The sequence below is a fragment of the Anser anser genome, assembly GCF_964211835.1.
Source record: "Anser anser genome assembly, chromosome: 16".
Lineage (NCBI taxonomy): Eukaryota > Metazoa > Chordata > Aves > Anseriformes > Anatidae > Anser > Anser anser.
The window spans coordinates 6,705,608-6,732,492 of NC_139737.1; the positions used below are offsets into that span (position 1 = coordinate 6,705,608).

The following is a 26,885-nucleotide window of genomic DNA, read 5'->3' on the forward strand; positions in this document are numbered from 1 at the left end:
AGGAGCAACAATGTCCAGAGAGGGCAGCATTAATGCTTGATTGGTGAGAGATGGGAGTGTAACCAGGGGGAGGTGGGAGACAGAGAGGCAGATTGTGGGTCTGAGGGCAACAGGGGCAGTATTTCTCCAGGACACGAGCCAGGGAGATGGAAGAGGCGAAGCCTTTTAGGCCAACAGACATTTAAATGGGCAAGGGATTGGACTGTGGACCCAAGCAGAATAGCCTGCTTAGTATCCAGAGAGGGGTCTGACTGCAGCTCTAATAATTTACTAGACCCTTAATTACCCGAATAATTACTAGGTGGTCAGTGTGATGAATTTGGTCCATCTGAAGTCAAGGCACTCTACTCTAATTTTTTTCTCTTTTTTTTTTAAATGGAATTAAACTGTGTTGTGATAGATTTTTCCACTTTGCATTTGTAACTCATAGCATTCAATTTTTCACAGAGAGGCAAAAGTTAAAGCAAATCAAGTATAGCTCTGCCTTCCTTTTCCACGTTTTCAGCTATGGAGAAATATATTGCTAATCAACATGAAATGCAATTTTGACTGCATGAAAACTACTTTTTGCAACTCTAGGCAATTATAACAAGTCTATTGAAAAATTTGCACTCTTGCAGTACTATCAAAATGTGGTATTTTTCAAATTACACACTGGATACAAATACTGTATTGAACAGACTTTTTCCACTACCTTGGGATGGACTCTTATGCCCTTATCCCTGCTGAATAGGTATTTCTTGAAGAGCAAAGCTATTGACTTCTGAGGTGCTATTTGCAGTATCAAGTTTTAAGAAACTCAAAAACTCATCCTGAAGCTATTTTCTCCCCTTGGTTTCAGACAGTTATTAGACAGAACTGAGAAGGGGCCCAGGATCTTAACACCCAGAACAGCACCCAGAGCTCCCTCAGCTTCTGCCTTTACTAATTCAGATAGTATTTCACTCAGCAAAAACTATTTTTTCCCACTTTTCTAAAGTCAGTATGAAAGCATTCACAGGGGCCTGGAAATTAAACTTCCTCAGCTGTGATTGTGTAGGTCTGAGAAACTGGAGCATGGTCAGTTTTCAATGCTGAGTGTACTAGCACAGGTGATGCTGTAGCCTGGAAGAGGTAGAAGGAAGCCTGTGTTTGCTGTGTTCTGAGCCATCAGGATCCAAACTTTCTCCTGTTTTGCTTGCAAAAGTCTCCTGAGTTCCAAAACTGAGGGAACAAAAGCTGATTTTCATCCTCTGGATAGATTTTCTGATTTTAAAAAAGCTCATTTCCTATGTGATTAATATTAAGAATATGCTCAACTCCCATTGCATTCAGGGGGTACTAAGAGCACAGTCATGGCTTTCTGGATGAAGAAAAAAATAAAAAAAAAATAAAAAAGGAGTTTACCACTGCCTAAGAGCTGTGATTTACAGTTTTGCTAAATTACAGGATTTCCCACAATCTCACTGCCAATCTCACTCCAAGTTCAATGAGCACCAAATTAGGCAGTGTTTGCATGCAGTGGTGCACACACTGCTCAGTGACCGTACACAAGCTACTGCTATATTTGCCAGCTATGAATCATACTCCAAAGTGGATACTTGGTTCGTCACACTTATTGTGCTGGCAGCTTATTGTTATTGGAGTAGGATAGTATTTCTTATAGATGATTAAAATGATGAATGAGTTAGGAGAACCAGAAGCTGGACCGGGAGCTGAAGTCCTGTACTCAAAGCTTATGGGATTATATTTATTGGGATGTAACTCATGGAAGACAGAGGCTCTTTGGAGTACACTGGGGGAAGAAGCTCATCTATCTCAGGTGTGAAGGTCCATAAAGCAACAGGTAACAAATCACCGGCAGAATTGTTGGTGGACAGATGGGCAATGTGCACCAGCCTGCATCCACCATCCACAGAGTGTCCGTCCTTGATGGTCTCTGTCTACAAATCTGGGCTTTATTGCTTTTAACTTTATTCATAGAAAAGAGTATGCAAGCTGTGCTGGTTTATAGTTTAGAAGTTCAGAAGTGTTATACACACCTGGCTTGGGTTGCAAAACTATGGCATTTATTCCCACTATATAAGGAGGGGTACTTGATTTCAGAATATCCTTTCAATTAAAGGAATACTTGTACATAACCCAGAATCTTATTATGCAGTTCAGGGCTCCTTACTCCTAAATTCCTTTTTTTCTGTCTTCTTCCAAAAATTGTTTTAGTCTTCTTATATTTTTTGCTTTAATTTTCAGTTTTATTCATTTTTATTCTAATTAAGCTCTGAAAAGCCTTTCTTCATATCATATTCAGATTGATAATTAGTTTGAAGGTATTCGTCAGTCTACAATATCTTTTGTTATTGTGGAGTTTTTATATAAAAAAAAGTATTAAAATAGTGCTACCTCCTCACTCCTGAGAAGCCTGTAATCCAACATCCACAGATAACAAGGAATAAGGTATTAGTTCTGATTTTATATCTTTTAAGCATTGGTCTGCAGAGCAAAAAGATATATAGAATTATATAAAAATATCTGTTTAGTCAAACACTGACACGCATTTAATGGAAAACAAGGGTGATTCTAATAACATTCACTTAATCTATGACAGTTAATACTGACTTCCTTTCTTACTTCTATTTCCAGAGTCAAAGATGGGTAATCCAAGAAGGACACACAAAGTTTTCTCCCAGTGTATTAGTGCTAGCGTCAGGTTATTTGACCTTCCCACTATCTCTGGACAGATTTCCCCAAACACAGTTGGACAGGAATGGACCCTTGACAAGAATGCTAAGTAATTCACCAGCCTTGCATGTAGTGTTTCATATATTTGTTTGTATTTATTTATTACCTTACCAGAGCTCGTTAGAAGACTCTTACCAAGGGTAACACTGAAGCTGTTCAGGTCCGTGTAGGGAGGCCTATGTGAACACTGATTCAGTGGGGTTGGATAAAGCCCCACCGAGCATTAGTAGCATTAGCATCATATCCCTTTATATGATGTCACGCACGCAGTTCCAATTGGCTCTCTCATAAGTGAAACTCCTTGCAGACATATAATGAGGATTTGGTATTTTCTTAATAGAAAGTACTAATACTGAAACAGATGGTAGAAGAGGGGGAAAGTATCAAGAGAGATTATTGAGTTTTTATCTTGCAATCTGCCAATAATCGTGAACTGGTGCCCTGGGATGAAGACAATGAAAGAAATCAGAATTAGCAGGTGAGGTCAGGCCTGTGAAAGCAGAGGGGATAAAAGGAAGAAAAAAAGCCTCCTGTCCTCTACTTGACACTTTAGGAATCGATTTATTAGTCTGTTTCTTTGGGGAAAAGCAACAGCAAAAAACAATTTGCAATTAATTTTCCTCCTAACAAACTTTATAATAGTTCCTAGTAGCTATTTATTTTGGCAGTTTGATGAAGAAATAGTCCTTGTTTCATATAGTTGCTGTGGATACCGCTGAGCACCCAGCGGTGCTCCCCAGCACATGCCCACCAGGTGTGCTGTGCTTCTGCTCCGCCGAGCAGCCCAAGCACTGGTGGGCACTGGAGCTTCCTCCCAGCACTGGTTTTCTCCCAAGGAAGATGAGGGCCTGTACAAAGAAGACGGAAGGATGGGAAAGGCCACAAGGCAGAACTGCAGCAGGCTGCAGCTGGGACACCAACAGAAGCATCCACTTGTCAGTGTTAATGAAGGAACGTGACTCATAGGAAGCGTACGAAAAATGAACCTGCAGATTTCATCCTTCCCAATGCTAACACAGAGAGTCAGAGCCTTCTATGATCAGGTAGTAAGGAAACTTGTTTGAAAATAATTATTGCCTAGCCTTTTGAAGGATCAGGGAATAAGACAGAGAAATATGCTGTGGCCCTGAACATACATTTTATAAAAGCCAAAAAATATTCTAGCTTCAAAGAATTTGGAATGTGCTGTAAATCTAGAATAGGGTGTATGTGTTTTTCCCTTCATGAGAAGCAGCTTCTTAAATCCAGTCTGAATGTGAAAAAAATGAGTCAAAAATAGGCAGGTTGCTGAATGCTAGAATTAATGAATTCTAATTCCTATGGATTTGTGTTGCCTGATTAAATAACTCCGCCTGAATTCTACCAAGGTTTCCTGTCATCTGCATATACCACTTTCTGCATGTAGCTACCATCTCCTGAGTTAGATATATTGATGTATATCGATCCCCTGCAATATTTTCTAGCATAGACAAGCCCCTGGAGTCTGGCATTGCTACGTTTATAGAAGAGTCCTGAGCAGCCTGGCTTTACCCAGCCCCTCACAGTTCCCATCAATAGTGATTTCTGAATGCTAGGAACTAAAGCAATCCACCATCCTTTTCTTCCCTCCAATCCCATCAGCCCCAAGCACTGAACAGTCCCCAGACTCACCGGTTAAGGCCCTCATGCAGCCTCAGATGTATCTCCTGGCTGGTGCCTGGTGTCTTCAGAGTTTGAAAGCTGTTTTCTCTCAGGTCACAAATTCCCCCCATGTGAATTTCTGGAGCTCAGGAAGTTGTATGTCTGTGTAAAGTTCTTCCAGTATTTTGAATCTTGAAGTGTTTATAATGCTGCTGGTTGCTGTAGATTCTCTGGCGTTTAATAAGCTGCAAACTCCCCCCCCCCCCCCCCCCCCCCCCCCCCCCCCGAGAAAACTGAAATGAAACAAATTCTTAGAAGTGAACACAGAAGGACAGATGTACATGGGTAAACCTCCCACCCACCCCCCAAAGTGAGGATTTCCTCAGGGAACCAGGCTCAAAATGAGAGAAAACATCCTGAAGAAAACCCCCAGTGTTTTACATATCTACAAGAGATTGTAGCGCCTTGAATACAAAATGGTTGTCTACCTCAAAAGCCCGAGGATTCCTTAGAGATTTAAAGGTATAACATACAGTGAAGGAATTTGTAGTAGTTATCTGGCTCAATACAACATTCAAGCATTTTTTGGCAGAATGAGCTTTTCTATTTCTGCTCTAAAAGCCATCCAAGAGCAGAACAATCCTTTAGCAAATGTCAGCAGCAAAAATATATATTCTGCTTTTTATTAAGCTAGTCTGTGCTAATCTGTTTTAGACGCTGGTTTCAAATTCTTTAGCCAGAGCCTTTTTTGTTGTTGAGAATGGGGTGATTTGACATGCCAGGTGCAGAAGTGTCTTTTGCATACTCAGACACAGTCTGAATCTCTGCCAGCACTTAAAGAAGGTCCTGCTGAGACCGTGCTACAGAAAACTGCTTCTGAAGCTGGAGAGCTTCTCTTCCACAGCTCGTACAGATGGTTAGGGCTCATCTACTTGACTTGTCAGCACTAGGTACTGTCAGTTGTGCACTCACCTGGAGTTTCCCAAGGATCAGTAAGGGCTGATTGACTACCTGGCTCATGATTCACAATAGAAGGAAAATTCTTGACAATGTTACCCAACTACCCTCTCATTCCCTTGTTTTGATGTGTGTGCATTTTTTCAGGGAAAGGGGTTTTCATGCCAACAGGCACAGTTGGCAGCAGGCTGGAAGCCTCCTCTGCACAGTGCTGGCAGCAAATTAGCTGAAGATCACAGCCTCCACCGAGCCAAGGAGCAGTTCAAAGAGACAAGGACTGCGCTCCCTGGGAAACTGGTGTAGATAAAAAGACGAGGGGTCACGTAGTGTTTGTAGTTTAATAATTTAATCCGGGAGATCTTAGAAAAGTTTGTGATGTTTCTTTGTCCAATCCAAGCAGGTTGATAATGGGGCATGCCTGGCATTCCCTCCCCAAGCGGCCCATTTGCTCTCTGTGTGACACTGGGCAAACCATGAGGGACAAGACTTTCATGTAGCTCTGAGGTTTGACATCTGTGGCTCTTCATATAGATCAGAAAGTTTGGCACACTGAAACAATTGCCAGCCTAATAAATCTTACCTACTGTGAATGTGCTAGACTTTACTAGGAGATTCACAGAAATAGCTATATGGTTTGTTTCACACCTTAATACATGAAACAGCCATTACAGCTATTCTAAGTAGTCAATACAGAGAATTCCCCCCAAGATGTCTGCTCAGAGCAATAATTTTGGAAAGAAATGTAAACAATCCTTAGCTTCTGTCATATTAGAGTGGTTTACACTGTGATACCAGGCATATCTCAAATGCACCAAAAAAACAAAAAAAAAAAGCCAACAGTAATAATCTGACTAATTATAATTACTTACATTTTGCAAAATCAGAGATGTTACATCACATCTAAAAAAAGGAAAGCTCATCCATTTGCTGGCTACAGTATTCCCTGAGTACTGTTTGTTAGAGACTGAACAAAGGCTTCAGGCATGAAGCAAACAGCCAAGAACAGACCTATCTAAATTATGGTACTTTTGAAAAACAAAACAAAACAAGAAACCCCAATCAAATCCAATCCCAATTTTATTGTTTTTCATAAAATTTTAATTTCACATTTAACACCTATAATTGGAAGACCATGACATATTGCCAAGGCCAGTGTGTATCTCCAGAGTTTGCATGCCATGCTGAATGAGATGCGCTATTAGGTAGGGCCACCAGGGTTGTGTTGTGTTCTTCATCTGTGATACGCTAATGGCATTTGTCTAGTTAAGAACTTGTTATAATTATTGCTCTGTATATGTGAGTTGCAGCCCAACTACAGCAGGGAATTCTGCATATGAAACAATTTGGAAATTTCATATTTTTGGTAATGCTTAGTGCTTAGTTTAGAATGGAGAAGCAGAACGTCAATATGTTTGTTTATCCAAGGTGTGTGTAAGCACCTTGTGCAGGGATGGTTAACCTGTGAATGATTCACAGTTTCTCAGTAGTTCAAGAGCAGAGGCTGTATTTTTTTCGCTGTCACCTGTTGCTAGATGCCCACAGTATCAGGAAAGTAGGTAGGCTGATTAGTGGATTTTCAGAAGAGCAAGAATCTGGCACCCAGTGCATTTCATAGAATATCCCAAGATGGAAGGAACACACAAGGATCATTGAGTCCAACTCCTATTTCCCAGTTTCAGTGGGAATTTCCTACTCTGCCAGTAGCCGTTCTTTGTCCATCACAATATATGTATCTTTAGCTACCTAAACGTCCTTCTGCCTCTCAGTTCTGTCCCTTTTTCAAAGTCAGTCATTTTTCCTGTCTAGAGACTAAATGGAGAGATTTGGACTTTATATTACAAGCACCCAACAGTCAAATACATGAAAGAACTCAAGTCCCATACAAAATTACACAACACATGCAGATTTTCAAAGATTTTGATTTTAGGCCATTTCCAAAATCCTAGGGTTACATACATTGGGTTTTAATTTATATTATTTTCTCCCAGATAAATCAGAAATAATGCCACTGGGGTCAGTGGAACAGCAAGGATTTAGAACCATCCTTAAAGGAATACATATTGAAAGGTTGCATGGAAGCACATTCTTGAGGGCAAATGTAACAGGTATTTGGTACAAACCCTTACATTAAACACTCTACAAGAATCAAACTATTCAGATTACTTCTGTGTCTCCTTTTCTAAAGCCTTGACTATCAAGCTATATTGGAAATGGCTAGGTTGATTAGCAGAAGTCTTGGCAGACATCAGCAGTATATTGTTGAAGGTCTTTTGGAGATCAGCTAATTTTCATTAATCTTTTCTTTTTCCATGGACCTGAAGGGTCTAGGTTCCATGATATTAAGTAAAGCTAGTGCTTTAAAATAACTCTTCAAATGTAGTCAATGTCTTATTCCCCAGAAGTTTATGCAAGAAGTTAAAGTAAAAAGATGAAGACAGTCAAGAATTTTCAATGAGAATGGTGGTTTAGCAACCATCATTTTCACCGAGAAAATATAATTTTCAACAAAAAGTTGATGAATCTGGCATCTGACTCTTTTCCAGGAAAAGGGAAAAAACAGAAGCCAAAATGCCCATTTGATGTCTCTGTAAAGAGTTTTTTTTCCCATGTAAAACTGGAGAGAATTCTGTTTGGGAAAGGGTTGCTTTCTGTTTTGTTTTTGTGGCTGGTTGTTTTCAATCCCACATTAAAAATGAGATAAAAATTATGTTTTCTGGCCATCAGTACTGGCTGACTTCCGTATGTATCTTATTTATTTTCTGATTCTACATTCTTTCTTTTATTGCCAATATATACACTTCCATTACTGTTGAATACAAACTAAATGAAAATCTGTGGTCCATTGTACATTCCTTTTTCATTGCCTAGGAAACCATGAAAGATTAGCAAGGCAAACTTGTGAAGACACATAATATCCATCATCTGTATGGCTGCGTGAAACTGTATCTCAGGTATTAATGCTTCTATGACAGTAAGACAGTGGATTTTTGTATCCAAGGCAAAAGGATGTCAGTAAATCCCTTCTGAAACTGCAAAAGTGAATAGTTCAGGTGACATGGCCTTGGATCTGGTCTTCATTCCCAGCCTTGCCCCTACTGTGTTAGCCATAGCAAGCCACTGCGTCATCCTGTAAGCGATCATATTATCCTAGGCTTCTTTTTAAATAGAACTTTATTCTAAGGGCTATCTGCTGTCCTGTGCCTGCTTTCCCCTAGTGCATGCAGATCTTGATTACAACTGAGTTGTCCAGACAATGCTGCAATAGCTGAATGTAATGAAGCACCACGCAAAACCAAACATTTTTTTCCTCTTGATTTCCTTAAAACCTTCCTCTTCTCTGTAGCCATCATCTCACCTAAATTACAGCCCATCTGACTCAACACAGCCTCCCAAGTCTTGTTGAACTCCTAAAGCCTCTGCCTTTGTTGTGCAGAGGACTGGACCAAGCAGGGGTATGTCCTAGAATAGCGTTTCCTCTGCCTTGTCTTTATACCTGTCTACATTGAAACATGCCGTGGGAGCCATTAAAATCTCATAAGTTGCAGTATCTCCTTTTTAAAGTATAAGAATATGTTACAATTACTGCAAATGCCTAAGGCAATGAATCCTGAGCTTTTAGCAGCATCCATTGTATGCATGTCTTACGGTCCTTTTTTGCAAACCAAATATTTGATGGAATTATAGTTCTGGCATCATGAAAGGGAATGGTTATCTGTTACTTTTTCAGTGTTTCCCAGCCTGGGGCATCTGTCTGCAGATGACAGCAATAACACAAAGGACTCTTATCCAAGTAACCTGAAGTGCTCTGGATCTCAGACACATTACAGATTTACATTTACACTTTGTTGGTACCCTCGATGAAAAGAACTGCAAACTCATCATTATAAAGAGATATGCAAATCCCTCTTTTGTTTTCAAAGAAACCATTTAATTGTCTATTTTTCATCCTCAGATTTTTCCCAGCAGTTTCATTAGCTGACATGACAAAATGCCAGCTCATTTCATATTTAAATACAGGACCAATTTGAAATAATATATCTTTACTTTGGGAGCAAATTCATCTGTTATTATTCTATGAATAATATCCAAAAGAAAGAACTTAAGCCCTTTTCTCCCATTTGCATTATACTGTAGAAATGCAGGGTGAGTTGACAGACAATTTGTATTTTCTGTAATAAAATAAGGTGCTTTTAGTTGTTTTCTTTTTTATTTTCTGCAACTGTAAATGTTTAAAAACAAACAATGATCAGAAAAATTGAAAGAATCCTATAAAATCTAGCAGCAACATTTTCTCCAAGCACCCACACTGACTGTCTATTTTAATGTTCTGTGTGAATAGCAGACATGTCTCATACCTTACATTTTGGTCCTCAACCTTCTACTGAGAGATATATGTATGAATCTTCCTCATTCTCCTTTTCTCCTTCACCAAAAAGCCCTCTCAGAGTTCCTTGTTACAATATGCATCCAAAATAACCGGGCCATCATTCTGGCACTCATTTTTGTCCATGCAAGTGACTAGAGCTGCCAAAAACAGTTCTACCTGCTGTCTCCACACAGTGGGCTTGCTAGTATTTGGGCTTGGAAGTGAATGTTGGTGAGTGGCTCCCCACCAAGGTGGCCGGGTGAGTGACCACACACCATTGTCCCAGGCAGCCAGCAGCACCCAACAGCTGCTTACAGATCCCTGGGTCCTTCCAGACTCATGAAGAATCAGTGGGAGCCCTGCTAGGTTTCTGAGAGGTTTTGGATTCTCCATTGTTGGAAGAGTTTAATTCACTCCTGATGACTATTTTTTTTTTTTTTTGTCTTTAACATCTACAAGTATAGGGGGGTGGAGCACTGTGCTTCTCCCTGAAGAATCCCTGTCCCTTCCTAAGTGCAGATTTTACTGTCTTTTAGTGTAAGTCTCCCTCTTTCATGCATGCACAAAAAGGAAAAAAGAAATGTAATTACATACATTGCTACTGATATATCCATTGAAGTAGTGGATTTTTTGCTAATAATAGACAATAAATGAACACAGTAACAATGGATCCCATCTGAACTCTCACTTACACGAAACTGATAAAAGCAAATTCCAATTCCTTTGCTATTTTTATCAGATACTTTCAGTGTAAGTGACTCATATGGTGGATAATGGTTTCCAATCCCTGCTGCAAGATTAATGCCTTAGTGAAGTCCATGAATTTATAGAGAACATATTTGTAAGGTTTGAAGCCTGGTTTTATTCTTAAGAGGGGACACAGAGAGGTACATCTTCTAGGCTCACTCACAGTTCTACTGTTACACAAGTACCTAATGATTTATTTCAAAAGAATTAAAGAGGAATGTGACAAGCAAGCAGGAATCCTATGTCCTCTCTATCTTACTAAGAAAATTCATCCTGAGACAAAAGATCTGTAAAATGGTCTGTGGAGTTACTTAAATCCAGCTTTAAACACTTAGAATATAGGAGCGAGGGTGTCTATGTGATGACACTGCCATTTCTTAAAACGAAAGAAAAGAAAAGAAAACAAAAAGGTTTCCAGCCCTGGCCTACAACTTAGAGTCTGTGAAAGTCCACAAAAACCCATGGAGTTCCTTCTACATGGAGCAGAGTGCATTCATGATCCTTTTACATTCCCTTCTAAGCTAAGCAGTTTTTTCCAGGGAAACACAAATCAAGCAGATACATAACACGTATGAGATGTTGCCTTCATTCTGAAAAATCACACTCTAGATACTGCTAGGCTGGTTCACCCAGGAGTTGAAGATGAAAATTTTCTGTGGAAAGTGAAATAATTCCTTTTTTCTCCCACCAGAACATGCTGACTCATTGAAATAGGAACATTTTCCAAGTTCAGTGTAAAATTTCTAATCAAAACATGAGAGAGAAGGAACTTACATAAGACACAGAAACCCTGAGGTCATATCCCACCCTGCCTGATTATGTCCAGATAAATGTTCTAATTGCAGAGCTATGGCTAACTGGGGCAGATCTCACTTCCTTTTCTGAAAAATTTCAAAAGATTCAAGTTTCATTCTCTTGCAGAACAAAAAAGTCTGCTTCAGAACTCCTGATATTTTACAAAACACATATTCCCAGACAGGTATAATGCCTGAAATCAGTGAGCTTCAATTTTGCCTTCTTCAAGGAGGACTTTAGAATACCAGCCACCTCATATAACCTCCTCAGTTGTAAAGAGACACAACAGCAACACCCCAGCCTCACGCACATCTGCCCACTACGGTCCATTTTTCGTAGGAACTGTGCTATAAATATCTTTTCAGAGTAGTTTAGCCTATGGTTGAGTGCCAGCTATGAAAAATTGTAAAAAATTCTTACTCCAGCCATAGCATCACAGGCTATAAAATCTGGGGAGAAATCTAATGGGATATAGCACGTGCAATGCAATAAAAAGACAGTGGCTGTAGTAATGTGGCAACAAACCTAGGTAGGTGACGGGAAGGGTTCGAGGCAAAGCCCTGCCTTTGTGAGAGGCAGTTAGATGCTATGTCGTTTTGCACAGCTGAACATCATTCTTGCCTGTTCTATGCTACATCAGGTTTTGCTTTAGCAAGTCACCGAAGAACACACTTCAGATCAATTATGCAATCACATGCTTCCTTGAATGAAAGCCAGACCTTCTGTGACCTAGGAGTTTTGTACCTGGAAGACTTATTTTCTATCCATAAATGGTATTAATTGTTTGCAGTCTTGAATGTTTTAATTGTTCTCTTTTGCTTTTGTTGCGCCCTTAATTCCAAAGCAAAGCATTTCCTGTTGTCATTACCACACACACCTTTCACGAAGCCCTTAACCTTGGGCACATATCACTGTCAAAAAAAGGTATTTCTGTAAAACTGCATTGTCAGTAGAACAAGTGCAGCTATTTTCATAAATATCTGCACCATGATATTATTGACAAGGACTGACAACAATTCCACGCACTGACAGTCCACAGCAGGGTAACATAATTTTATAGGAATGATGAGGAGTAACATTATTCCACTGTTCGACCCAAATTATTTGGTATTTGACCAGATATCTTCCTTCAGTATAGCTTTTATTTCTGTGAGGAAAGGGAGCTCTTTTGGGATTGGCATGCACTGAAGTTCATCAAAGATAATGTAATCATGGTGTTGTATTAATTGATCTTATTCAAAATGACTGCTGCATGTCATGCAAGCTATTCCACAGCTAAAGCAGACAGTAGGATACTCCTTGATATATTATTTAGAGCAGGAGAATTCACTTCTTACAATGCAAGTTTTTATTCTACCCAAGTTTCAGAAGCTCTTGTTTGGGAGATATTCAACAATAAGGCAAAGCTCTGATCTCCTTTCTCATGAATGATGGAGGAATTCTTAGATTTATTGCCTAAAATTTCCACTTTATTAAGCTGTCAAGTTTTGCTTGCTGGCCTACTACAGAGTGAAATACTAAATTTGATTTAAAGGTCAGAGGAGATGTGTGGCACCTACAATCTGCCTTTGAATTGTTTTTGTAACACTAAATAGAGTTTACAAGGAGAGAAAATTGGAACTGGTCAGCATAAGTCATTCCAATCACAGTGTCTTTGAAAAGACAGCTCTACTTTTAACTACACTAAAGGAGATAAAGGAAATGGATACATTAGTGTGTTGCTCTGGGATTTATGAAACTCCGAGCAGAATTCTGTGACTGTAATTGTAACAGCTAAGTAAGGGAAAGGCATCAGGAAAATGGTTCAGGTTTTGCTATTAATGCAGTAACCACAATTATAAAAAAACACTAATTTGTGGAGATGTTTTAATCTGAATTTACTAGAGTTTTAAATAAACTTGCAACAGTAAGCTCTGACCACTCTCCCAACAGACCTTTTTATTATCTCTGCATCACTACATCTTTTAGTTCACAAGCCAAATAAGGCCCCAGAAGAAATTACTTTCTTTTAAAATAATTTTACAACTGATGCAAAATATATTATCATGTTAATTAAATATATGAAGTATAACAAGGGCTGAGATATACATTTGTGGAAGAAGGAAACTTAATTTAATTTCCACCTTTTATATATAAAACTCTTGAAATATAAGAACTCCTAATATCCTCGTTTACCTCTTAGTACAGTCCTTTATCATGAACATTTCATTAGTCACACAGATAAAAGAAAACAATTACAAACTAGCTGTTAAGTCTATATGAGACATTGCTAGGTAACAAAATTTGGTATTATACTAAGTGGAAATTTGTGTTTCAGAAAAAAAGAGAGGCAATTTCCTTCTGCCTCGTTAAAGGAAATAGAAGTTCACTCATAATCACTATCTAATTCCCTAAAGGTGTCAGACTTCGTTTTCTGACTTTCTTGTTTGGAAATGTAGAAGAGCGTATCTCTTGCCTTGATTAAGAATCCTGAAAAAGAACTAAACCTTCAAGGACTTATTCTGTTACATTGCTCTCCTCTGTAGATAGAAAAAAAACAATGGACAACACTGAAACAAATGAAAATATTGACATTCAGCTGAGAAAGGATCAAGGAAGCAAATCTGTCCTAAACTTGCCTCCTGATAGAGGCAATGAAACACAAAACAACTTGGGTTTGCTGCCTGGGAGCACATTGCTCAGATTTGGCATAATCCAAGATCAGAGTAAGCAGAAATACACTAAGGGTGCTCTCTGTGTTTTGATCTGACAGTTGCCATTTGGGCTGTGTATGTAAAACTTCATTTTGGAAAGCTCACACTTCTCCTTTCCCCAGGTGTTTCACACAGTTTTCGGTAAAAATGTCTGTAACTCATACATGTATATATATATATTTTTTTCTTTTGGCATTTCCACTTATATTAAGGGTCATTGTGAATTAAAAATATGGTTTGAAGGGAGAAAGTGGCCATGGTTTCCAAGTTTCAGTTTTTGACTTTTTCTTTGAGGTTTCACATAAAACCCTTACACTGAAAGCAAACCTGAGACTTTGATCCAAAAAGGATCCGAGTATAGTTCTAGTTCAGGGCTGCTGAAGAAACGTGACATTTCAGAGGTGAAGTCAGATAAAATTTATGAATTCTTTAAACCAAATAGATTTGGCATTCCCCCCCCCCCCCTTCAGATTTACAAGCCATCATTGCTTTTCAGCACAGAATTGTAGCATTGTAAAAAAAAATACACCACCAAAAAACAAAACAAAACAAAACAACAAAAAAAAAACAAAACACATTATATGTGTCTTTTCTGAAGGTGGCATTGCAGTTGAAAGAGTCACTCAGTGTGACCAAAGAGACTTTGTCCCCATATTTTGTGTGCAAGCCAAGAGACTTTTCAGTTGGGTTAAAACATCTCTGGTCCAGCATTATTTGTACATATGACTTGCTGATCACTACCTGGCAGTACAAACATTTTAGCTTCTGTACTTGAAGTGCTGGAAAATTTGAACATGACTGCATCGTGGTATATTTTGGGACATTTTGGGAATAAGACACTGTAAAATTAGGAAACTGTCACTATTTAAAGCTGTCCTGAACCCATTAATAAGTCACTGATCAAAGGATTGCACAAATTCCAGCCAACCTTAGCAATCTTAGTTTGCAGTAGAAATTAACAAAAATTAATGTCTCTGAGCTGAGGGGAGAGAAGTAACTAAACAGAAGTAGGTACCATTTCTAAGGCTTTGTAATAGGGAGTCTGACATGCCATTATGTTGATTTTTGAAAAGGAACCCACATAAAGTAAAGTAGGTTAGAACTGAAGAACAGCACCAAAACAAGAGCCCAGTAACAGCAAAGTCTGGATTTGGATGCTCGTTCTGGAATGGCACAAGAGAACCTTTGGTGTTTGCTCTATGTATGCTGCCAAGATCTCTCTGATACCTCTCAAAATTGAGGCCAATTTCTCTGCTGGAATCAAAGATATAATGTCACAGAAATGTTTCCCAGAAGTATTTCTAAACTGCCAAGCTAAACACATGCTTATCATCCGTCAGATTTCACTTCTTATACAGAGATGGATTCTGCTAAAAAGTGTGACTTTAGGAGTGTCCTATAGGCTAAACAATGATGGAGGGATTGCTTTTCAAATAGAGAGGGATTTTTTGATAAATGGGGCTGGTGGGGTCTGAACTTTAAACAGTAAAGTGGCTGCATGCCAAGTATGGCAAATTGCTGAGGAAGACAAAAATTATAAGTATATCCTTTCGGTTGATCACTCAATCCCTTGGGACTGCCCCTAAAGCAGTAAATTCTGCATACAATACGTAGAAGTTCTATAAGCATTTGAAAGATACTGAGTGCCCTCAACTTCTATTGATTACAGTTCTGTATCTTTGTAGAATATAAATGATGAATTGCTTGATTCAGTAGCTCTAAACAAAAGAAGAGCCTAGATGGAAAATGTTTAGAAGAACCCATTTAATAAGCTAGCACAGAAAAGATGTCAAAGCTTTCTTCATACAAATACTTTCAGAAGCAATCATAGAAGCATATCCATGGATTTATGAACTCTCATTATTTTGATGTATTGCTGCATTTCTGCCTAAAAATAAAATGAAATGTGTTAAGTTTGGCCTGAGATGAAATACTGAGTTTCCAGTACTAAAATGTTTCAATTATTCATACTGAAAGATCAGGAAACTAGCAAGGAGATAAACATTGTTGTTCATATACTGACAAAGTGTGCCAACTGTTAGAAACATGTGTTTCTATTTCAGAATAATCTAATTAACATTAGCAGGAGTGTCAAGTTATTAACATATTCTTCTGAACAAAGTTATCAGGCTCTGATTTAAACTTCACTTTCACTCAATTAAATGTATAGCTAATTTTGCCAACATTCAAGTAACACTCATTAAAAAAAAAAAGGAAGAGAGAAAGAAAGAAAAGAAAATCATACATCATACACCTGTTACTGAAGATTTCAAATTTCTGTATTAAAATGTCATTTTCAGGAGTTCTGGCCTGAAGATTTGATTCACAGCTATCTCCACATTAAGAGTGAGCACACGCAAATCAGAATGGTGTTAGAGAGAAATCTGAGAGCCCACTTGAGATACATACTTCAGAAATATCTCCACAGGAAATAACTCAATAACTAAGATTAAACAAGGTGGGGTCTGGTTTAAAGTAACCTTGGTTATATCTCTTTTCTTTCCTTTTTTTTTTTTTTTGTCTGTGTTTTCCAGTTTATCACTAAACTCAGTGAGAAGGCTCCCTTCATTTTGATGGAGCCACAGAAATTTCAGAAGCAAGATGTGGTTATCACTGCTGAAATTAAACCAAGGAAAGAGAAGATCTAGTTAGTGGTCAAATAAGCACTATTTATACTAGAAGACAATATTTTTCAAAACCTTTGACGACTGATATTCTCACAGCATGAAGGACTACTACAATGTTGTGAGGTAACTACAAATACAGATTAGTAAGCAAACTTCCATGATCAGCAATCCAATGTTGTTGGAAAAAAAAATTTACCTATCTCTATTTATTTATTATTGATTATCATTAATTGTAAAGACTCTGACTACTGCAATATCTGACTGATGATTTTTCATTTTTCATGAAGGTCGTTAGCATATTCATCTGGATATTGCAATCACTTTCAAGTATCATAACTCAGCTGCCATACAGATTGCCTAATTATACAGCATTCACCTATAAAGAAAAATACCTCAGATATGAGAACTATACCAATAAAGGCAACGATTCACAGTCTGAGTGGAACTTTATTTATAATTTGCAGAGACGGAACTTAAAATATACTCAAACATTTGGAAATTCAAAAGCAAAACCCCTTGCAAACAGTACCTTCAATTCAACATAGCAATGCTCAATCTGCCACCCATGTTTTGGTATGTAAAATGATCAGACTGTGATTTTTCTTTGAGCCTGAGTATTGATGTTTCTTTAAGTTGGGGTTTGCACAGAGCTTTTATGGTGGCATCTCAAGGAAAAAAAACAATGGGGAAATGGGAATGTCTTCACTTATCTCATAAACACCATTGATCAGTTCTAGTTGTCAGTGAGGGATGACATGATTTGCGAGCCAATTCCCATGCAGAGGTTGGAGTTGGGGGCCACTGTACAGAATGGAGATGCTCAAAAATTGTATTCAAGAGTTTCTGAAGCTGCTCAGTGCCCTGATTATTTATACAGCAGCTACAGCACCGTTATGGTTTTCTTTACTCTCATCTGTAACGCTGAAGTATGTCAACACATCCTGTAATAGTACTCTCAGCACCCTGAAAGCCCTCCCTGCTGGAAACCTGCAGCTCTTTGTTTCACCCTCATGCTTGGATAGATGCTCGGATAACTTTATCATCATCTTGCATGTTGTTTGGCTTTCTGATGAGACCTCTTAAACCATGCAATGGCATCAGGATTCAAATTCAAACTCTCCTTTTCCAAAAGTATATTCTAAACTCAATCAGCTGTTAGAGGGGTAACATTTGAAACAGAGAATGGTTTATACAATTGATGGAGCTCACCCCCTGTATCTTCACTAGTTTGTTTCATCTAAAAATGTCCATTATATATAATATCATGTTTTTACTGAAAGTTTAATAAGAAGTGACTTCTATGAAGCTCAGTTAGAACAGCAACAGTAAAACAAAAAGATCCCTATCAAACTACTGAAGCAATGAAATATATATCAGAGTCCCAAATGACCTTCATAAATTCTTGTTCACCAACAGTGATATTTGTTAACAGCAAAATTAACTTTTATTACTTTCTTTCTGTGACTTGTATTTGCCAACACTCATTTTTGAAGCTCCTCAGATCAAGCAGAACAGATAAATTAAATTAGTTTCAGTGGCCAGGATGCGAAGACACAAACATAACTCTGAGGTTTATATTAAGCCATGATTTGAAGAACTTCATATAATGTACTATACACTGGAGGCTAATGGAGAGAAAGAAAAGGAAAAGAGCTGCTCTATCTGATGCTTGTACAACATCTTCTGGATGCTGTATACATAAAGAGCTACCTCCCAGCCTGACACGCAGCATACAGTACTCTGCATGCGGGGGGGGGGGGAAGCCTAAATAAAATCCAGTCTTTCACTGATGAAGTGGCAATAGGACTGTGCTCTGAGCAAATACTATGGACAAGTTTTCAACATAGAGACACAGATGAGACTCTGAGGTGCCAAAACAGAAGCAGGCGTAGTCTTCTCTTGATTCAGATGAGAGTAAAAAATGTCTGAGATGCAAAAAAGTGTTTACTATTTCAAACAGGAGGGGAAATAATGTGGATCCTAATACTTTAAACATTTTATTTTATTTTTTTTTTTTTTTTTAGTGAAGGTCATGCAGGTGACAACAGTAACAGATGATTGTTTTTTTGGAATCTGTTTTACTGGTTACCTCAATAGCCACAGCCATGAGACTGTCGAACCTTGAGAGTACAGAACTAATGGGCAGGCCATGGCAAGCCCATGGAGATGCAACAGGCGATCTGAGCTGATCTCTTGGGGGGGGGGGGGGGGAGATAAGTACTTCCCACAGGACCTGAGGGTCAAGAATGAAGTGTCTCCCTTCCAATCGCTTTATTGCTTTCTCTTTTCCCATCACCCATGGATCCCTGCAACCTTTTTTTCTCCAACGTTTCTCTGTGGGTACCTGAAGGACCAGGAAACGCAGGGAGGGAGAATGGCGTGTAGACACATCTGGACAGCTTGACACACCACGGGGTAAGATCATGACACTTTTTATAATGGTGCTGCTGCTGACTACTGGGCATACCTGTGATGCTATCATGACACCAGTATTGTACCCCTGCAAGGCGCTCATCTAAGTGAGAGCCATAGTATCTTTCAAGTCCTGCAAAGGTTACCACAGGGAAGAGCCTCAACTAGGCTAGTTTACTTGTTTTCTGTTGTTCATACTGGTGTCTCTGTCTCAGTGCCAAGGAGATAGACTTAATACAGCACCACTGAACACTAACCTTGGCCCTCACTGTGAAAAATTTGCTAAGTGACATATAACAGGGACATATGATTCATTTTTATCCTATCAAGATTGTCTACAGGCAGCAGGCAATATGTTTTTTAACATACTGCCTTTATACTGGAGCTTTCCTTGACATGTTTGTGCTGTTTATGAAGAGAAGAGGTTAGGATCCTTGGCAGAAATGTAAATTGCTTTAATATTTTCTTAACAATTCTTTGGCTTGAATTTATGTGAGAAACCAGATGTGAGGATTTATGAAGGACACTTATGACAGGTCTGCTCTGCAAAAACTGAAGAGCAAAAATCAATAAATAGCATTAAAATAAATAAATAAATACAAAATAAAAATTGAAAGTATCTCAAAACTACTCTGCTCCATCTATATGCAAGTTCCTAGAAATGCACCAATATCTTCTAGTGCTCTGCCTGTGCATTAATCAAATGATTTGAAATGAGACAAGAGACCAATCTGAAGTGCAAAAGAAACTAAAGAGATAAAATTAATCTTGCTCCAACTTGACTTCCTAAATTTTGCAGCTGCTCCAGTATTTTGTAAAGTTCCTGAGGCTTATCTAGTGAAAGTAACTATGAAGTACCCATGGGTAAATGTCAATGCTTTAGTGTAGATTGGCATGAGGCCTTACCCTGCCCCCCTTCTGATGATGTAAATCCTGTATGGGGTCTTGCTTTGGTCCAATGAAGGGGAAAATCACTATAGCCTGAACTGGAGATGTGTTTGCTTGGTTAGCTGGGAATGCAAGTGTGCAAAATTTCTTAAAGAAGCTTATTCCTAAAACATAAACTCTAAATGTGCAAAAGCAAGTTATCTGTGAGTCCTTAATTTTACTGATGGGTGACTTTTGGCATGGGACATGTGGCCTTTGAAAGAAGGAGGTTATTTTTTAAAAAGTTAATAACCATATATATGTATATATACATTTGAGAATCTCTATCTACGGATAAGGAAAAATAAATAAAATCTTGCCTCATGGATAAAATCAAAAAATGGCAGAGCTGGGAGAAACATTATTTCATGGATATCAGAAACTTTAGTCTAAAATGACTGTTGTGTGCAAACATTTTTACTATACCAGAGCAGGGTGCCCAAAGAGCTAGCTCAAGGCTCCCTGTAGCTTTTCCCAGGTCCAAGAGACAGGTATTTCTAGAATTCCCACTTCAGACTAACATGTTATTCTTACTCCAAAACTTACTTTTTTTTTTTTGGGAAATAGTCCCCATATTCCTGAAGAGTCTTAACTTCCCTTTCCCAAACATGTTGAAAACTGCTGCCTTTATACTTCTCCAGGAAAACACTATAGCCTGGCCATTCATATGGACTTGAATCAAATAAATTCACTCCAGAATAGCCAGTATAAGAAATTACCTCTGTTTCTGAGAAATACCAAATTAGTCAATTTCCAGTGTTGTATGTCCTTGAATTAGCTTAATAACCAGGACTTGTATGTCCCAACTGGAGGAAAAACAAACGAACAGAAAAAAAAAAAACAACCGATCTCCAGATTCAAAATTCACATTGGTGTTACTGTTACCCCAAATCTTGGCTCTGCACTGCCCTGGATGAGGCAAAGCACCAGGCCCTGCTGTGCAGGGGAGGGTGCTTGCCTTTTGGCTTGAATTGAGAGAAGAGCACAGTGCTGCAGTCCCTGTCCTGGATCCCGGGCACAGAGCTTTGATCGGCTTTATATTTCACTGCAAAACTTTGTGGTAATGTCAGACCCAGAGATGTTCTCAAACGTGAAACATTAGAGCCAGACAATAGTTGTTTGGAAGACAGAAATGTGTGCTCTATGCTGAGACTGCAAAGCAGCAGCTGCAGTTTTAATTAAAACTTATGTCCTGTATATCTTTGTGTGTTTGAGTGTTTCTTTGTTTTTAATGAATTTTTTAGATAAAGGGAGCTTTTTTAAATTATACTTCTGCCTCCTGGTGCATGCCTTCCTTATTCATTTTTGCTATCATGCCTTTTTTTCAATTTACATTAACAGATTAGGCCATATCAGAGCTTCTGAGTATATTAAAGGTGACGGTAGCAAAACACAGCTCCATTTCTTGATCTATTCAGTAAGAGTCTCTTTAGTCACCCCTCTTTGTGCCCCTCCCCACCACACACACTGTAATTACTGTGACATATACGGATCTTAAGCATATTTGACAAAGTGTAATGAATGAAGTCTCAACGATCATCAAGAAAATGCCTCAACATTTGCATAAATTAACATTGCCATCATTCTGGGGATCTGTAGGTTAAGATTAGGGATTTTTAATGTGGGTGATTTGACTGTAATATCAATTCCTGAATAGCTGTTGTTCCAATGGATTTCATCACATAGAGCAGTTTGAACTTTATAAGAGCTGAACCCACACTTATGTCCAACAGAAGTCAGAGGAGAATTTTTTGGCTGCTTGAAATCAAAACCTTAGATCTTTGCAAATGGGCAAACATGAGGAACAGGGAAGCTAAAGGAAAACTAGCGGGAGCTGGAGATAAAGCAGATGGAAGCCAAAAGCTTTAAAACGAGAGAAAATAATTAACCAGAAGAAGAAAGAGTTTAATCTAATGTGAAGTTAAATTAAAATTAAGAAGCAAATCACAAAAGAATTGAAAAAAATAGCATTAAACACAACGCATGGATCATGGCCTAGGTCTCCAGATACAGGACTCTGTATTCATTGTTTGGATGATACATGAAAGAGAATTCCTTGCCATTAGCTTGATAACACAACAAGAGGTGATAGGAATTTGCCTGCTTGACAATTAATAAATAGATTCAAGGAAACAACTGAACTATATTAAAATGCTGGCAGCTAATTTTCCTGATGTTTTCTTTCTTGCTTGCTTTTTCTTGCTTATGCAGACGACTTCTTTAGTTTTCTTTTTATAGGCTAAGACAAAAAGCAAATCTTCCTTCCTATGTAGAAAGCAGAACAATTTTAGTAATTCTGTCCCTTGAAAAACAGGGAAATTTAATTTAAATTTGGTTCCAGGGAACTAGGCAAGAAAAAGGATAATTGGGATGAAGTAGACTTAGTTCTGATTTCCCAGTCCTGCCAGAGATTTTTTCTTCTCTTCTGTCAAGACTCAATATCTTACAAGCTGCTTGCTACAATTTTACTCTTCATGCAAAATAATTGCTGAGCATAAACTGTGTTTATATCAATCATTGTAGAAATGTAAACAAAATAGAAGCAGTAGAATTATGAATGAAGACTTGATTAAGAAGTGACAGCAAAGATTTGTGATAATGAAAGGATGAATAGCACTTGTTTGGTTATGTGCCAGTTACTTGCAATTAATTTTGCTAGCTAGCGAGCAGGACACCTGCTGGCTTGCAGTCAGAGTGGGCATTTTCTACTCATGTCGGTATGCATCTATCCATTCTTCTGTACTAAGATATTTGTAATTATTTATGATTATGGGCTGGAATAACGAAAGCACAGAAGGCCTAACAGCCCTGACAGTAGTTCCTGTTGAATTTTGGTGCTCTGATCATAAACTGTTGTCTCCAGACCTTAGAGCCCTGGCTTTTCACCACAGGTGCTCCTACCTGCCTGCTGACGAGCATGCCCAGAGCCCCCACTTCACGGGGCTGACAGAGCAAGTTCTCAATTCACAAACTAGTTGGAGGGTGTTCGCCTTTCTAAACAGATAACAGGGCATCTTAGATTGATCTACCATAAAAATCTACACCTTGCAGATGTGAAATGAACGCTAAACCTTATTATATAGTACCAGTCAATGCGAAAGATCCCTTGACTCATAGGAACGCTGTCCAAGGCATGAGCTGCTTGCAGCTTGGACACAAGCCTGGGGAGCAGGCACTGCGCCCTGGGTGCCCATACCTTATCACAGAAAGGTCAGATTCTTAGAGTGAAAATAAGTGTCACAAAAATGCCATGGCACAGGATAGTCACTTGAGAAGGGGCAGATATGGGTCCTGGATCCTGCTCGCTAAAATGGTTAGCCAGGACCAAGAAGCCTGGCTTTTCTTCCTAGTGAACACATTTGCATATAGAAGCAGTTTTCCATGGCTAATTCATGAGTTTCATTTATAGAGATGGATTAACTGAAATGGATGAGAAGAGAAAATGTCATATGATTTTTTTTTTTTAAATCATGCAGCAAACAAGTGACAGACCAGGACAGCATGCCCGTGGTGTAATGATACTCCAGTCTCTCCTTCTGATCACATGCCTATCTTGCAGCTCACTTAAAGAAAACCAAATAAGCCTAGATCAAACCTCTGGAAAAAAAACATAGCACAATGTGTCCACACGTTCAATGAAACTATTCCCTTATGCTCCTTAGACTCTAAAAAATGCACATTTTTATCTACTAGCTGAAGTATTTAACTAGTCCCAAACGTAGGGTGATGACTAATCAATCCCTGGCCAATCAATCTATTGAATTCAGGAACAACCAACAGCCCACCAGTAGCTTTGCAAAAGCCAGTGTATGAGAAGAATTTCAAAACAAGATGCAAGTTTGAACAGGTCCAATGTTTCTTTCTGTTACAGACAAATTACAAAGAAAGTTGTCTGAATCTTAGTACAGAAGGTAAGATTATTAAAATGCAAAGTGTTTTTTTTTGCTGGTTGTATGATTAGGACCATGAAGGAAAACTAGGATGTGAAAGTAAAAGAAGGAAACCTAATGATTCTTTTAATTAAAGGAATGATTAAACTTGAAGACTTGTTAGACCTCACATTTTCATTAGCAAACATTTCTATTTATTTATTTATTTATTTATTTTTCTTCATTTGTTGAAACTCTTCCAGATACTGTGTGCAATTTACCAAGTGTGATTTATGGACCCAGCCCAACCTCTGCCGAAATCCACAGGAGGCTTTACATTGATTACAAAAGTCAGTCATTAGAGAAGCAAAAAAATTTTTGATGAATTCTCACTGCAGCCATAGCTTTGTGAATCCCAATGTCTTTATGTTAAATACTACTGATGTCACAAAATTTTAGGAATGCAATTAGTTTTTTTTTTTTTTTTCCCTCTAATATTACTTAGATGTAAATAAATTTAGGACCTATGAGTGGAGATTATAAATTTCCTTCCCTGTTATTATTCTATGTCATTGTAAACACTGGACGTAGTCAAATTATTGAGATGTCTCTCAATCTTGAGAGCCAGCTAATATAATGATATCTGCTAATTTATCAGAACAATATTAGCAGTTAATGAGGTTGCATTTAGTTGGTGCCAAGTAATTAAACAGAATGTAATGAAGTGCTAAATATATCTAAAACTAAGCTTTGGTATTTTAATATAGAAGTTGTGTGTGTGAGAGAAAGCAGGAAAAAGAGAGAGAAAGAAAGAGTCAATATCATTTAATCTTCTATGCTTCTGTCATTCACTGAAATATACTTCACTGCATAGCTGAAAACTAGAGAAATGAAATATATATTTTAATTTGTAGTTATGCTGAAACTTTCACCAAACTCACAGAATTAGCTCACCTAAAGTTTTAGTCAATTAAAACTGTTAAAACATGGTTAAAACTGAATGTACATGTTCATGCATACATCCATACTAAATAATTACAGTTTTAAAATTAAGTTTTTCTCAGAGGTACCTTTGCATACAAAATTTCAGATGTCAAGGTCCAAAAGACGAGGTGAAACTTCCCCCAAATCTTTGGTCACTAAAGTTTCACAGAAAATCTGCAGAACAGTGAAGCTATTTGTCCTGTAGAATTTCCTGACAGATACAGCCCAAAGGCACCCTCTGTTTTGGCACACATAGCTCAAAATGGAGCAAGAGAAAGTCTGGTCTAGTTCTGGATCCATGCCTGGCTTTTGTTGGGCAGAAACTGGAAATATAAAATGCTCAGCGTTTTCCCTACCTCAGGCTGCTGCACATTCTCTACCTGTTCCTGATTCAGTATCTAACAGATACCATTTTCTCTTCCCAGTTAGATAACACTATGTAATGTAGGTGAGAAATATAGTGATCAAGTGAATATGTAGCTAATTGCAGACAGGAAGTTATTTCGATTCCAGTAGTTCTTTATTGGTTTGAATTAGGTTTAATCCTGCTCAGAACTCTGCTTTTAAAATCTTGCTTCCAGTATTTGGGAGTAAACCCACTATCACTCACCTCTTGTTAAAATAAACACATCAGTAAAGATTCATCTTTAATAAAATTTCATAGGTTATATATGCAGAAATGCACATATACTAGAATATATATGCTGTATTTTAAAATCATTAAAAACACACCATTTTATTGATAAAAACACTTAAACTCTCTCCTTTTCTCTCTCTGTGCTTCTCTCGGGAGCTTTAAACTCAAACGACTCTGATAAAATATGAATGCTTCCATTGATTTATTGTTAATAGCAAATAAATAAATTTAGGGGAGAAAATGTACTTTGAGGCATTATTGTCACTGAGGGACCAACAATGTCTTCAGTTTTCATATATCTGTACAGAAATCTGTTGAGAATCTCTTTTGCATATTCATGGACATGATCATTCTAGTAAACACTATCTGTAAGTAAAACTTTTCATTCCTTTACCATACTACCTAGTTTACAGACAAAAAAAAAGTCATTATTAGCATTTTTGGTAAAAGTTAATATTAAAAACATAATTTCTAGAATGAAGCAAGGAGGATGCTTATACAAATGATTAAAAAGAAAAATTAGCAATAGTCTCAAGATCATTGCTTTAGAGCTTCTCTATGAAATTAACTTGCCATGTCTTTTCGTCACTTGATACACAGATGCCTGTTGTGCCTTTTTTTAGTGTTATTTTGCTGCCTTTCCTCTTAAGTGCTGTTATTTCTTTGAAATGTAAAATCATTTGTAAAATTATGATAAAGACATACTTAAAGCATCCTTCAGAAGATTTAAAAGCACAAAAGTTTAAAAGCAAATATCCGTGCCTTTTATATGAATGGTGAAAATACCAGAAATAAGCAAACCCCAAGTCTGGATCTGCTCGTGTGGATTGCAACACTGGCTTCCTGCAGCCTAACCTGCACTACAGCAGACAGCAGTGCAGAGTCTGAAAGAAAGAGCTCCTTTTCATTTCTGAATCAATCCAAAGTTGCCAGTAAGATTTCCATTGGACCTCTTGGGTCTCCAAGGGCACTGCACAGTGCTGTGGTGCATGGATGTACCAACACAGGCAGAGAATTTTGTGGCATGATGAAGGAAAAGTACTTTGGAACACCTAAGGAAATTATCTGGGCCAGATTTTCATAGTCAAATGTCCAAAGCAATCCCAACACTATAGTTCTACAACAAGAGAATACAGACTATTGTCGACTACATTGCTGAGTGAGATTTGCGCTAGCAGTCTTCAGCAATTACCCCATTCTAGCAGCCACTACTCAAAAATAAGAATCAGAAAGAGCCAGAGAAACCTCATTGGGGTAGTCAGTTTTAGTGACAGCTGTGAGTTTTCCTGGACGTTTTCTTCCTACCAATTTATTGATCATTGTGTATAACATAATTCATTTGTATTAGATGGACCTTTGGAGAGCAAATGTTCATCAAGACCTTTTGGTTTTGGCAGAGACTGGGTGAAGATGACCAACTCCTGCTGCTTACTCAGCACTTAGCTTATGCCTGAGACTAACGGAGATCTAGAAAAGAAGCTTTCTTTTGCTTACGTCTGCTAAGGAATGTAATGAAAGAAAGGTGTTGTCACA

At 38.1% G+C, this 26,885-nt stretch overlaps 1 protein-coding gene across 4 annotated transcripts in view; it reads left to right on the top strand.

The window, feature by feature from the left end:
- CBLN4 (cerebellin 4 precursor) overlaps window positions 1–26,885 on the top strand; it is a 117,342-nt gene that overhangs the window by 35,037 nt on the left and 55,420 nt on the right. The window contains exon 5 of one of the 4 annotated variants that reach the window (XM_083801591.1): window positions 16,431–17,985. The exons of the other annotated variants lie outside the window; for them this stretch is intronic. Within the exon in view, the coding sequence (XP_083657717.1) occupies window positions 16,431–16,544 (114 nt within the window). The 3' untranslated portion in view covers window positions 16,545–17,985. Of the gene's footprint in view, window positions 1–16,430; window positions 17,986–26,885 lie in introns of those variants that run through there. 4 annotated transcript variants of the gene reach the window in all.